Genomic DNA, 15765 nt, shown 5'->3' with positions numbered 1-15765 from the left:
AATGGTCAACATTTATTAATGTGTTCTCTTCCCAGAAAAGTAAATGCTGTAACTGCTTAAAAGGTGTTAGCTGGAGTACCTCTGTCTATGGGGTGATTTCACTGCAGAATAAATATCTTTATGACCCTGTTGCAGCATAAAGAAAATAACAGATCTACTTGCATGATCAGATGGTAATAAAACTATGTTATGGGGAGGACTGGAATTAGAAACTTTGGTTTCATTTCATGACATTATCTTATTAATGGCTAGACAGTCTCATAATTACTGAAATAACTTGGTTTTTCTGCGTCACTCTCAGATTTTTCCAATGTGAGCTTCAATGTGATGCTGACCCATGCTGCAGAGGGTTTGGATACATACAAAGACCAGAAATACAAGGTATGTGTGGATGTTAGGGTCTAAGAATCATAGCAAAACAAATCAGTACATCTCTTTAATACATGCAAAACCTAAGCTAGTCTTTCTTGACTTTTTTAACATGGAGGAACTCTTGAAAAAACTTTTTTGTCTTCTGGGAATTTCTTGTATAATTGCTGTATACAAAGCTCACAGTACATTATTGTGGTGATCAATAGGAAGAATGCTTCTTACATAACCGTTGAACATTGGGAAGGCTGCCAGCCTTACAGATAGCCAAAATGATCATTGCTATCAAGTAAATTGAGAGGCACATAATGCTCATTGCTCAACGAACCCCTAGCAACCTCTGGAGCAAGGGTGTAGTCACAAAAAAAGAAGGGGATACGGTACGTGCCCACCCCACTACACCCCTGCCTGTGTCACTCAAAGGGGAAGACACCCCAGAGTGATGTCATGATACCAGAGTCCACCCACTCTACCATCACAGGTCTGAGCCTACTATGGGAGAGTGGGCGGGTTGTATTCAGAGAGACAACTCACCCACCGCCTGCGATCAGTACAAGGGACATGGCCAGCAGCTCTGTCCAGTGGGCCCCCAGCTGGGTCCTTAACCTGACCCCACGGGAGTGGGGGGTACTGGACCGGCCAGAGCCACGGACCACCAATGACTTCTTTGTAAAAAAAAGGGAGAATGCGTGCCCACTCCTGAAAAAAATTCCCATCCGTGCCCGCCCCACTACACCGTTGCTCTGGAGAAATCCAAGGGTTCCATGGGAGCCTGACTGAGAAACACTGACCTGAGCTATGAGAGCGCAGCAAAACTTATATTGTCCTCATTTTTTTTCTTTATTTTGGGTTTGTTGATTTATAGCAGAGAAAGATGTTTTATTTTGGAGAAGTTTACTCTTGTTTGTGAGCAACTTAAATGTCAGGAATTGTTTCTGGTAATTTATTCCAACTACCTAATCCTGAATCTCCGTCTTTCTCAATATAACAAACAAAAATATGAAATGGTGGTCTGAGTGGGACAGTTTTACCTCCATGAGTTAAAAGAGAAGAACCTGAGCAGGGTGCAGCCAAAGACCTGGATATTTTTAAAGCTTAGTTTAATGCCTTGGAAAGATAGGGGGAACACATAAACACGTATTTGTGAATATGTGGGAAAATCATAAATAGGGAGAAGGGATTGAATGTGCCAGATAAAGATACTAGTAATAAAGTAAATATATTAGTAACTTTACAAATCTGAATAAGTTACCATTCTACTATATATAGCAATATATATCGAACACTAATAAATCCTAAAAAGTTTTAGATCTGCATTTTCCTGAGCTGGAAGTAAAATGAAGCCTGGTTTGAATGAGCCTAAGATGTAATAAAATGAATCTTTTGTTTGTTTTTGGCTCCGAGCTAGGTTTCTCAGGTTTACATCTCTTATTTAGGCAGATCTGAGACCAGGTGTGCTACACAGTACAAAGCGCTCTATCTCCACTGCTGCAGGATGTTAACTGAGTCATTGGAAAAGCAATGTGCTTAGTAGCTGCTAATCCATCAGTACAAGGTAGATATGTAATACGCTGAATCTGCTGCCAAAACACAGGGCTTAGAAATGTATACAGAAAAATAAAGACAATTGTTTGACATCTTACCTACAGGAACACAAAACACGGTGGTGATGGCTGTTTAAAGCAAAACTCACACACAAAAGAAAAATATAAAATAAGTAGCTCAAAAGTAAAATACAAATGTGCAGCCTTTGCCACAATTTTGCCTTCCATTTGGCGTTTCCCCATGCACTACCACCCACCACTAAACATCACCGACTTTTCGGGCTGAATGGCAGTCATGTATACAACTCACTTCTCTAAGTTTAAGCTGTCCTGAACCTACCCCCCGAGCCGGGCTTACTGTAATACTAGGCTAAATTTTGTTAGTATGTTAATATGTTACCTCAGTTTAGTGGAGGAGTAAGCATTTACCACCATTGCTGCTGGTCATGATGAAGAACAACTTGGGACATCACTGGACTAAATATAAGACAACTAGTTTAAACGTATGTATTTTTAATATATAGTCAGCAGCATTTGGGGCATCAGAACTTCTGGCGAATGGATTAAATGAGTGGAAATGCCTAATAAGATGCAATAAAACCCTTAACTTTTATAGGCAAAAAGCTTTGACTGCATTTTATTATTATTATTATTATTAATATTAATAATAATAATAGTAATAAACAGGATTTATATCATGCCAACATTAGACAGCGCTGTACATTAAATAGGGGTTGCAAATGACGGACAGATACAGACAGTGACACAGGAGGAAGAGAGGACCCTGCCCCGAAGAGCTTACAATCTAGGAGGTGGGGGAAGTAAAACACGATAGGATGGGAGATATGGAATGGTGGGAAGTAGTGAGGAATTAAGAGACAGAAGAAGATGGGTAGGTGAGGTTGAGCATTGGGTTTTGAGTGCTCTTTTAAACGAACAGAAAGTAGGAGAATAGCACGAGGAAGACCATTCCAGAGAGTTGGGGCAGCTCTAGAAAAGTCTTGGAGCCGTGCTTGTGATGAGGTTATGAGTGAGGAAGTCATTAGCAGGCCAATGTAGCAGCGAAGAGAGCAGCTGGGGGGTATTTTTTTATCAGGTCAGAAAGGTAAGTGGAGGAATTTGAAGGCAAAGCAAAGGAGATGAATTTGATTCTAAGGTGAAATGGAAGCCAATGGAGAAAACTACAAAGAGAGGCAGCAGAAGAGGAATGGTGGGAAGGATATTCAGCATTCAGTCTTTAATCTCTGTTCTGCTATACCTTTAAAGGAGAGCTCCAGAACACTTTTTTCCATCTTATACAATCTGCCACAACAATTATATGGAGCTGGAAGGTCTGCTTGTACACAAACTAACTGATTTTCAAACCCAGACATAAAAATTTGTGGTCTATTCTCATGCTTCTTTCAAGAAGAATTACAAGTGACAACTGAAATCATTTAGTCATGGTTCTGGCACACAACATTTTTGCTAGAATCAGAAAGTTCACCTCAACCTCAGCCTATGCAGACCCCCTTACAGTGGCAGTGTGGAGGTGGGGGGGGGGGGGTATTAAGGCTATGCATCCACATGCTAAATGATTGTTACCCGAGGCAAATGATTGTGATGTGTACAGCGTGGCAAATAATGAACAAACAAGCAGGGAGGACCACTGTATTTTCTTACAAGGGAGAGCACAGCGGAGTACCACTTGCTTATCTTTTCCACTCCATAAAACAGTGCTGTGTGTACAGATAACATCAAAAATCTAACGCATCTACATAGCCCGAGGATACTACTTTATGAAGCATGTGCTGTGTAACTTCCTTCCCTGCTTCCCGGATCACCTTTCACGTTTTAAAATCACATGCAGTTTTGAATGGATTGGTGACTGACCCTTTAAGTCTGCTGGGTTAGGTTCACAGTAAGTTAAAGTGCTCTGTTCATAAATATGTTCAAACATATGTGAGCAAACTGCCCACTCCGCAAATGCCTCGCGATTTGTTTCCACTCCCACCAAAAATATCTCTGCAGACTGAAATTTTAATTTTGCATAGGGCTATGAAAATACATGTTACACCTGTGTGATATTGCTTGGCTCTAATGATTGGGTACTGGAGGACACAGCACTGAAATGAGGGAGGCCTTGTGATATGATTTAGCTAGAAGAGTATTTTGTGGATCACTTTATAAATCGCTTTACAAAAACATGCAGTTAGGTTGATTGGCTTCCCCCAAAATTGATATTAGATTGTGGTAATTACAAATGACTATGGTAAAGACATTAGATTGTGAGCCCCTTTGAGGGACAGCTAGTGACACGGCTATGGACATTGTAAAGCGCTGGAATAGAAGTTTAGGTCTTTGGGACAGGGGTAAGGGGAAGTTTAAACCCTACCACACTACTGTTTCGGGTACTTTTTGGGCTATTATATAATATACCATGCTCTGTCACCAAAATATAACAAATGCTTTAGCCATTACATTGCACTGTAAGCGTCTTCCTGTTTTCCTTATATATCCTTTTTAACAAGAGGTTTAGTGTTTTATTTCTTTGGCAGTCTGCACTCAATGAACATATCGATATTTGGGATATTTTGGGATCGAATAATCATCTTGAGTTTAGAAGACTGCTTCAATTTGTGTACTTAAAATGTCTTTTGTTCCATTTATTTTTAGGGCTGGAGAGGATCTGTTTAACTCTGTCCAGTTTAGGTGTGCAGTCCTGTCTTGATTACACACAGAGCTCACTAGGCATTACCAACTGCACTTCCCCTAATGAAGGAATGAAGACGGCTCCATTTGGCTGGTATCAAAAGCCAGGTAAAATGTTATGTTATGTTGATGTTAATGATATGTTTATAATGGGCCATGTCATCACTGTATTTATTATCTTTAATTATATTTTTTCTCTCCTCCTAAAGAAGTGGCCGCGATCTACGAAACGCATCGAGGATAGCATGTCTCTGTTAGTTGCTAGAGAGAGCATGTTTGTATACATGCTAGTACTTTTGTGTTTTTTTTACATAAAATGTTTTTATAAGATCATTTGGTCACATTTATTAAATCAAATTAATTATAATCATAGTTAAAAAATATTTTGAAAAGATAAACGTTAAATATATGGTGCCTTTAAAGTCCAAAATGTATTTTTGAATGATTAAAGTAGTCATTTGTATCGGGATGCGGCACATGATGATAAATTCAATGTAGGGAACCTTTACAAGATAGTTACAAATGTACAGGTAAAATTTGTGTCAGTTTCTATCTAAGAAAGTGTGATGTTCTCAATTCTGTTCTGTATGTAGTTGTAAGTGTATTGCAGTGCACAGTAACACACCAACCCTGATCCATTCGTGTTGCACTGACAAGCAATTTTAATGCTATCCCAACACACCCTTGAATAAGTGGACAATGCAATCGTGGTACAGCCTACTACAAAGTACATGCAATGAAATAATGCAGCACATGAATGAGCTACTTTAAGAGATTTCTTAAGAAGGCATTAAGGAGGAGTGAATCTGAGAGCTTAAATTTCTATGGACATCTCTGCAAAAATCAGAAAGTTTTGGCGTATTTTTATGATTTTGGTTAAACGTATTGGAATCAATGGGATTCTTATTGGTTTTTAAAGGTTTCATGGGCTTTAAATTACTTTAGGCTGCTACTAATTATTCCTCCCAAAAACCTGACCATTTTTTTTTTGGGAATCAATTGCAACATGGTGCCTGCAGACAGAGAAGTGATTGAAGACTTGTTTTAAAGTATTTTGTACTGCTTGTTAAGAAAATAGTTCAATATCCATAGCTTAGCCATAGCTACTTTAAGTGTAGGATCCATATGTATATTTTGCATTGTACTTGTTGTCCTGGGGATGTATTACTTCCAGTCAAGGTAGTGATGGAATTGGACTAAAAGCAGTGAGTGTTCAGTGCCCAAAATACATTTTTATTACCCTGATTGCTCTTTTTAAATCAATGCATATATTTTCTTTGCAGATGATGAGGGGTCGGTTCCGTCAGGGTTGTGCCCATTAGCTGATGTCCTTAAGATCACCAATCCAGGTAAACATAATAGTATATTGGGGTCAGTTCACTAAACAATATTCTTTTACTTACACAAGGTTTTATCACATTGGTTACCTTAATTTATTACCATCACAATACCATATCATTAAATTGTCCATTGTTGCTCCTGCACCCTGCCGGAGTTACTTTTGGTGAGGCTTGGGTCCCGTTGCGTTTCTAGAATCACCTAAAATTGTTAACATTTGTTTCTTAGGAATGGGTAGGTGGGCTACAGCAGAATGAGACTTTTCATGCAAGGTCTGCTGTAAACAAGCAACAAACTAGTAATTAAAGGGAGATTCCATGTTGTTTTGTAAATGCCCATGTTTGACATCCTTCTTCCCTTAAAAGGAATAAAAGAAATTTAGTTTTGGAAGAACTCATTGTCTAACAGTATCAAATATCAAACCACAATCCTGTTGCTAAATAGTCAGACGTAAACTCATAGCCACAAAGCGCAATAGAAGAGAGTGAGAGGTGATGTATAAAACACATCACTGGGAGATGGAATAATATGAAGCTTTGCTGGTCGTTCTCCGAGTTCCTAAACACGACTCTTTGGTTATAAACACATTCACAACATTTCACAAGAGTCAGATAAAGTATAGCCAAGTCTAAGGATAAAACAAAACAGAATTGTATATAAACTGCAACCTCTAAAAGTGTTGCAATATAATGCAATATTATGCAAATTTGTCTTGCAAGGCATGGGTATAGACCTATGAACCCCAATGTGGAATTCAGACATGCCCTCTCCCTTCTGTGGCAATTCTGGATTGCCACTAATGATGTCTGAGCTACAAATATTTGGGCCTTAGTGTAAATTTTTGACAAGGACTGTACCGTTTAAGATTATACCCTTCAAACTAGGTGCATCAGGATCTTATCTTCACATGAGAGTGCCCCTTTACATCATAGTCCCCACTTCATTTAAAGTCCCACTTTCACCCCAAGACCCCCTTTTTTAAACAGCGTCCCTACTTTAAAATCAGGAGTTCCCCCAAACCTCTATTAGCTCAGGCCCTCAGAAGAACATCCGGCAGTGTAACCTCACCGGCTGCTTACTTGTAAACTGAGCCTACAGAGGAGAGAAAGGGGATTGGGTTTTAGGGTTTTTGGATAGAGAAGGATAAGGGTCATGGTTTTAGTACAAGGAGGGGTTAAAATAAGCAATATAGGGGTTGTTAGAATTTGGGTAGCTAGGTGTAAGAGGTACGATAGGAAAAGTAATATGTGTTATGGTCTGCTTAGCATAAGAGGCAGAGGTTCTACAAACCTTTTCTTGAGGCACCTGTACACTTGTTTGTAAGGTGTTATATTTGCAGAGATACACATGTTTGTTTCTATGCAGCAATTACAGAATTTAGGCCAAAGTAAAATTCTTTTGGTCCTGCAATCAAAATGGGCAAATACATTTTTGTAAATTTAGGGAATGAGACAGCTGTTTGTACTTCAATCTCTTGGGGTCATCAGCACCTATAAATGGCTTTGGCCAAGCCTGTAATGAGCTTCAGCGGAAGAGTGAAATAGAGGTTACTGACGGCTGTAATCATCTGACATAGCAGCTATGCTGAATTCTATAATTACACAGACAAAATTATATGTTGACGAGTAATTTTAGAACAAATAGATGCTTAAGAATGGCGGGCTACTGTTTTACCTTTTGCCTTTAACCACATATTGACACAGCTGGAACATGTGTATCCTGCAATGCAGGGACTCATTGGGATAAAGCTACTAACAAGTCTGTGTTTTATTTAATTTATGTTTGTACACTTTGTACTTGTATATTTGACTTTTTGCATTTATTGACTCCTTGACTTCTCTTCTTTTTTTTTTTTTCTTAATCCCCCTCCCTTCATTTTTTTTTTTTTTGTTTTTTTTTTTTTCTTAATCCCCCTCCCTTCATTCCTCTTCCTTCTTTCCTTTTGCCTAGGGCAATTTTGTGTATTTAGGGCGATTGCCCAAGTCCTTACATTCTCCAGGGCTCCAACTAACAAAATGGAAGGGATGCAGAGGCTTAAATAATTTATGTTTGTATTTTGGGCTCCTAACTTCAGATTTTTCCAGGACCCCATCTAAAACCACCCCTCGTTCCTTTCCTTCCCTTTCCATTTTCATCCTCACCTCTCTTCCCCTTTCCTCTCCTTTTCTCCATGTCTCTCCTCCAATTCATCTCTTCTTGTCACCTTTTCTCAACTCCACTCCTCTCCTCCCTTTCCTTTTTCCTTCCCTTCCCTCCCCCTCCCACTTCTCTCCCTTGCCCTCTTTCCTCCCCTCCAAATCTTCTTGTCTATCTCTCCTCCTTTCCTCTTTTCCCTTCTCCTCTCCTCTCCTTGCTTTCATCTCATCTCTTCGCCTTTCTTTATTCTCTACTCTTATCCTTTCCCCTCCTATTCCTAAAATTTCCCTATGTATTTATAATATTATGCTGGCACCATATAAATCCTAAATAAATAATAATAATATTAATGTATTTTTACTATTGCTTTGTAATAGTGCTGTTGGATGATTGGATAACCCTGGACACCAATGCCGTGACAATTGACCCCTTTCTGTCCAACTATGATGAGGTTCAGATCAGCCGGGGATTGTACAATTCTATCAGCACAGTGCAGAATTATTGTCTGTCAGGTAAAGTCTTCTTGGTGGATCAGCAAAGTCCTAAAAATGCATTTGTGTAAGAAAATATTACAGTGATGCATCTAACGGCGGTTAATAGCTACAACTTTAAAATCTGTTTGCACCATATATGTTTTCAGACAAAAGTGCATTTAAAATTAATGTGTAAAGGCAGCATTCAGATTTATTTGTCTGGAAAAAACCTTAAATGGGTCATCTGTTTGCCCTAGGCAAAACTGTTTTTGAAGATTTGTCTCTAGAATATGCATTTTTTTATACATTGTTATACATTTATACACATATCTATGTTTCCTAACGTACCAATGATTCTACCCAGCATGCATCTCTTCTTTTTGGACACTTAGGATAGGTTTGACTTTGGGTCACGTAAATTGGGTGTGCCAGATTATTTTCAGGATTGTAACCTAAGGAGATTCCACTAAATTCCAAAAACATACAACTTTTCTGATGAGCTATTGTTTTCACTGGCTTATATGAGTCCACAGTATATTCCTGTCGAGATTCCTTGAAAACCAGAAATGCTAAATTATGTTTTTACTGACACCTGAAGATAAAATAAAAAATTCCATTGGTGGCTGTGTTGTAATTGTAGGGAAAGCTTCCCTCCAAGATCCCAAACCATGGTTTAGATCTTTTAGGGGCAGCAAACAGGCCATATGATCCTGTAGAGATTAGGATAAGATACATACCACGTGTTTTCAAGATTTTTCCAATGTTGTCAAGCCCTGTATAAGGGAGCCCATTGGGACTTCCAAAGTGCATTGTTTTTTAACTGATGCTCTGAATGAGAAATGTATCCTGGACTTCGACTTCTGGGTTCTCTGTTCAGTATTTTAATAAAGAGCCCCTATAGCAGAGAGCTAGCTTTAAATACCTTTACATTAGAGGACATCCTCCATTGAGACATGTATAGTATTCAATACGTTTTTCTTTACACCAGGGGTCCAGTCCTCAAAGGCCACATACAGGCCAGATTTTAGTTCAACATAATTTTCTGATTCTTTGTAAACCACTTCTTACCTAACTGTTGTGTATTAGTGAAATACTAAAAATGTCTGCAAATCTGACCCTTGATGACTGGGGTTGAGGACCTCTACATGGTACTGTGGATTGAACAAGGAATCAAACACAGCCCACTACTTCCAATGGGAGGAGATATATTTTTTCCCGAACAGCTTTCTAATCAACATGTCCATGTTTGATTGTTCTGCAATCTATGGTTTGTTATAGTGCTGTTAAATAATGAATCAAAGTACCAACATTTCATACATGTAAGTAAACTGTAGATTAAAGCAAAGCCTTTATTGTATTACTTTGTCATCCTATGTGATTTCTCCGCAGAGTGTGCACGGGTCCCTACATGTGTTACAGCTACCATTAATGTGCTACAGAGTGCCATAAAATGTGCATTTTATCCAGAAACACAAAACTGCTACTGCAGTCTGAAAGGAAATCGCTGTCAGCTTCTAGTCCGAGAATCTGCAACTTACATCTTCAGGAAGAGAGGTACGGTGTGCTACGTATGGAATGCATGCAGAAATATTAGCTGTTCCTTGGAGCGGCTTTTGGTAGGAAAAAAAGTCTACTTATAGCAGTACACAAGAAGACATTCCAATATTACAGGTAGTCCCCGGGTTACATACAAGATAGGGACTGTAGGTTTGTTCTTAAGTTGAATTTGTATGTAAGTCAGAACAAGTACATTATTTTAATAAATACAATTAGGACACATATTTGTCTTAACATATTATTAGGCAGCGTGGTGTCAGTTACTGTATAAAACCTGACTGTGAGTAAATCACAAACAAAGCAAAAAAAAAACTTTATGGAGCCTAGACATTTAATAAATTCTGGTGCAAGCTGTACTTTGATATGCAAAAAGAAATAACTGCAGAATTTGTCTTGGTCATTAAAGAGTTACAAGAGGCTGCAGATCAGCTCACCCCTTAAAATCACCCACAACCTCAGCTGTGTTAGCAAAAGATTTCTTCTGCAAGTCAAGCAAACCGCCCCCCCTCCAAACCTTCGTCCTGCCCACGAGATGTCTGTTCGTATCTAGGAGTCGTCCGTATGTCCTTAACCCGGGGACTACCTGTAATGTAATTGTTTTGCTTATTTTTTTAGTTTTGAAACTTTTTATACTGCTTTATTGATAACACTGAACAATTCACATCAGTCCCCAAACCTAAAGGAGGGCATCATTTAACATACACACAATGGACCTGATTTTTTGAAGCTCTCCAAGGCTTAAGATAGACTGTCATAAGGAAACATTGGCAATCCAACAAATCTGAAATAGATCTGGTCCAGGATTGAGAAACTTTGTCAACTAATAGTAAATGATTTTTAAAAAATCCATTCTAGGTTTGCTGGATCACCTAGGTTCATTTATGATAGTCAATATTCTCTAGCCTTGAGGAATTTTAATATATTCATCTCAATAGGATCAGTTTAAAAGCCATGTATAGCTGAAAATATTTTAAGATACTATGCATAAAAATGTCCTGGATAATCTATAATGAGGTATTTTATTTCCACTGTCTGTATGGTAAAAATAAAATGAATATTCATCATTGAAAATAGCTTCTCCTAAGTTATTTCTTGTTGTGACAGCAGGTCACCTCCACCTGCTACTTTCCTAAAGTCATCAGTTCAGCCTTGTGCACTGGGTTCAATCAGTGAATCACAGAGTTACTGCCACGCTATTTAGATTTATCAGTGCTCAGTAGAAAAGAGCGTTACCCAACTTACCTTGCCTACCACTGCCATGTTCTTCAGAACATATGTAGAACAGCATAAAGTAAGTCAGCCCATCAGGTGAAGACCTGAACTTCTGATCTGCAAATTTGTCCCATATCTGTGACTCTGAAGCCTTTAAATTTTGTGTTGACTTTTTCAATACATTTTGGTTTTGACTTAAGCCCTTTTAAAAAAAATGCCTCTAAGTTGTTTAGTGACTATCGCAAACTAAAATTGAATTTCTTTAATATCATATTTTAGCTCCCATCAGTCTCCCGGCTTCAGTTATCATTCCTCAGGGTACTCTTGTGGGTAAATCTCAAGCTATTGTTATTGGTTCAGATTCTAAGACTGTGAATCAGTTCCTTGGAGTCCCCTATGCAGCACCACCTACCGCAGAAAACCGCTTCCGACCTCCACAGCCAAACACCTGGACAGGAACATGGAATGCCACCTCTGTCAGGTAGGCCATAAGTCATGTAAGTTTTTAATAGGAAGTATGTTGGAAGGAAATTGTAATGTAGTGTATTGTGTGATGAATGTACCCTAATTGTATTACTTTGGTTTTTGTGATTAATTATATTCAATCAAAAAATGAATCATGTAAAATGGAGCGTAGAGTGGGAAAATTACCAAATTTGGAAGTGTGTTTGCTTTGGGTAGCACTTTTTCTGTTTGCAGAGTTTTGCTAGCTTTAGTAGCTTTGTAAGAATATAGTTACTCTTTTGACTGAAGAATCATATGGTCAGCATGTGAAATGGGTACAAGGAAACTTCTCCCTTTTCTCAGCCTGGCTAAGAGCAAAACAAATTATTAGTTTATTAGCCACTGAAGGTTTCTAAAATTGTTGGATTAAAAAGAAAAAAAAAGGTTAGATGGTATATATGATGCAATAAATTCCTTCTTCCAACTGGAAGGGACTACTTAGTCACAGTAGACGCAATCGGTCCAGGTTCTGTAAAAAGAACATGCATTTTGACGTCCCTCTAGATGTGCAGTTCTATTGGTTAAAGTCTCACCATAACGTAAGATTCTGGTGGACAGTCACAAGGTCCAAAAGCCTATAATTTTCTCTTGTTTGGCCTCAACTCCACTATCCACAAAATCTAGCCTCTAACTAACCTTTTATACCTTTAAACTTCAAGGACAGGAATATGCAGCCCTTAACATTGTTGGGGTCACTAGATAAAACAAAATCTTGTTTTTTATAACTTGAACCAAGGAATTCCCCTTAAAGTACTTCATGGGTCCGATTTAATAAAGCTCTCAAAGGCTGGAGAAGATACACTTTCATCAGTGAAGCTGGGTGATCCAGCAAACGTGGAATGGATTTCTTTAAAGTCATTTGATATATGTTAGCAAATGTTTTGAATCCTGGACCAGATCCATTTCAGGTTTGGTAGAACACCCAGCTTCACTGATGAAAGTCTATGCTCTCCAGCCTTGGAGAGCTTTATTAAATCAGGCCCTATCACCCTCAAAGCCTATGTCCAACTCCACCTATACCCCAAAATCTCTCTTGTTCAGAAAAGTAAGTAGTAGTTTGCACAACATTCCCAAACATGGCACAGGGGAAGTCTTAGAAAGAGTGTAGGTGCATCTTGCTGGGGGTACCAAAATGGCCAGAAATGTCCCTGGCAAGAAAATTTATGTGCACAGTGTTAATATTATATAATAATAATAATATAATAATATTATACAAGTCGGAGAAAGGATATATCTTCTGGGTGCTCTATAATTTGTTTCATTGCTATTGTGTATTGTATTCATCAGGTCAAGCTGTCTACAGCCAGGAGATGGGAAGGCCCAGTACTCTTCTGTTAGTGAAGATTGCTTGTATCTCAATATCTTTGTTCCCCACACAACTGTAAGTTACTTTTAGTATTATGTTATACTCTCTGTAGGTCATTTTGGCTTCTTGATTTAAAGTTTTAAATAAAAACATAAATCTCACAAGGCAGATCCAGATTAGGGCTATAATGCCAGTATGTGACATTGCTTTCTTCATTACTTCCAAACACAAGATTTTAAACTGTCTTCATATATTTTAACACAATGGCATGATTTATCAAAGCTATCCAAGGCTGGAAGGTTACGCTTTCATCAGTGAAGCTGAGTGATCCAACAAACCTGAAATTGATCTGGTCCAGGATTGAAAACATTTGCTAACAAATAGCAAAAAACTTTGAAGAAATCCATTCCTGGTTTGCTTGACTACCCAGCTTCACTTATGAAAGTGTATTCTCTCCAACCTTGGAGAGCTTTAAATAAATCAGGCTCATTGTGTACAGTGTGTGATCCACAAGAAAATCAAACACTGTGTAGCGATCAATATATTTTGTTCTCAGTTACACTGCAGTTCATTTGGGTAATACACTTATGCATGCATTCCTGTTCTTACCTGTGCACTGCCATATTCAATGTCAAATAACACATAAACAATTGTGTTGCTTTTACCTACACATAACTCCAATGTGGTTTTTGCCACCATAAGTCACAATCATTTCAAAACCATATAAATGACATCCTTAGAATCTTTGTTCCCCAGTGGACTTGCCAGGGATCCATGACTCTTCAACAGGATAAACAACAACAGCATTTTGGGTCATGCTTTCAGTATTGCAAGATCTTCTACAGAAGGAGCTATTGTGAAGCATGTAAAGAAATAAACTGATCCACCATCCGATGTGCAAAAACTTTGGAACCTTGTCACAAAATCTATTATTCCTTCTCTATCTTACGTGGCGCTCAATCATCATAATTATTGTCTATTTTCCTATTTCATATAATGGGCCTGATTTAATAAAGCTCTTCAAGACTGATTTTCATGGAAAAAAGAAAAGGTTAATTTACTATCCTGACCTTCTGCCTGTAAAAAACAATTTCTTAACTGCCCTTTGGCCTAACTTTTACTGGTTCTCCTCTTTTTTGGGGTTTGATAAAAGAAACTTAAAAGAACCACCACTCCTAGGGTTGTGCACCTTGGTGTTAGTCTTTGGTTACCTTTTGGTGACAAAAAGATCTAAATTGTATCCCATAAACTCATTTAACCTAAGATATGGTCAACTCTGTACTTCCATTTTGAACAGAATAACTAATAGTAATTATTCACTTTCAACTAGACTTGTTGGATTTCCTATGTCAAAGTTGGTTCAGAAACATCTTCCAATGATGTTTTAGGAAAATGAATTCTGGTATTATATAGTTATGTAAAATGATTAGGAACTGCAGCCCCCGGTTCTTTGCTTACTATGAATGTTCTCTATCTGTTTACAGAGACCAAGCACTGCTGTCCTCTTGTACTTCCATAACAGTCCCAGTGACTACAGTGAGAATGGGCAGACCTTCATTGATGGATCATACCAAGCTGCTATAGGGGACATTATTGTGGTTACTGCAGGATACAGAGTTGGTGTCTTTGGTTTTCTAAGTGCAGGTAAATTGCTAAATTCTGGGCTCAGCATGGTCCATCTCTTTTCCAAAAAGTCCTTATTTTGGCAGGACAGTGCCAATGTTTTTGGTCAGTTGATAGAATTTGCATAAAAGGTTGCCAGTATTTTTTGACACTTCTTGGCATTTCTTGACAGTTTTGTGAAAATGATGGCATAAAAATGCATAAGGACTTCATATACTGTAGATGTGTATGGCCTGACCGCACGTCTTTTGTACTAGCCTTACCCCAAAGGGACAATAGCTATTATCTAGAAAGATCTATTTTCAACAATCGCTGCTTGGTGAACCATTTGGTATTTGCTGAGGATGCAGATCACCCATTTAGATATGATTTCTGGATTTGTCTGTATGTTGTTTGATTAGCTAAAGGCCAATGAATGTAAATGATGTGTAGAAGCACAGCTTTTATAGGGTGTTAATGTGGAATAATATTACCTCTCCTTGCTCCATGTTTGGCACTGACATCTTCACCAAGTGTTCTGGGTTTGGGTTATCCTAACTGCCCAGGCCATAATGGCATAACACTTTCTTTCCTAGACCCTGGGTATGCTAGGATTGTATTCAACAGAAGACTGAGAACAAGTTTGTTTCATTAGAGAAGGGACATTGCCTGTCCTTCTGCAACAAAATCTATTTACTCTCAATTATTTGTTTTGAAAGTTTTTTTTAAAAATTGAGAAATTGGGCCTGATTTAATAATGCTCCTCAAGACTGGAAAGTGATAAACTATCAAGGGACAACCTGAGCGATCCAGCAAACCTAGCATAATTCTTGTCCAGGACTGGAACCATTTGCCAACTTATAGCTATGATTTTTAGCAAATTTGTTTCAGCTTTGCTGGATCACCCAGGTTCTTCCATTAAAGTCTACCTTCTCCAGTCTTGGAGAGCTTTGATAAAGCCTGCCCAGCATGTAAACTGCCTATTCTGACTTGGTTGTATACCATAGATTTTCCCTGGTTGGTGTTGTGATCC

General features: G+C 38.3%; 1 protein-coding gene across 1 annotated transcript; it reads left to right on the top strand.

Moving 5' to 3' along the window:
* Positions 1-4215: 4215 nt before the first annotated feature.
* Positions 4216-14933, top strand: LOC140331892 (thyroglobulin-like). The gene is made up of 9 exons (XM_072413224.1): positions 4216-4264; positions 4569-4712; positions 5888-5953; positions 8456-8590; positions 9941-10105; positions 11600-11801; positions 13112-13205; positions 14615-14774; positions 14926-14933. Exons 1-9 carry the CDS (start codon positions 4216-4218, stop codon positions 14931-14933), a joined length of 1023 nt encoding a protein of 340 aa, XP_072269325.1.
* The last annotated feature ends 832 nt before the right edge of the window (positions 14934-15765 follow it).

The sequence above is a fragment of the Pyxicephalus adspersus genome, chromosome 5, assembly GCF_032062135.1.
Source record: "Pyxicephalus adspersus chromosome 5, UCB_Pads_2.0, whole genome shotgun sequence".
Lineage (NCBI taxonomy): Eukaryota > Metazoa > Chordata > Amphibia > Anura > Pyxicephalidae > Pyxicephalus > Pyxicephalus adspersus.
The sequence above is the reverse complement of the archived record's forward strand: the minus strand, read 5'-3'. Positions and strand labels throughout refer to the sequence as shown.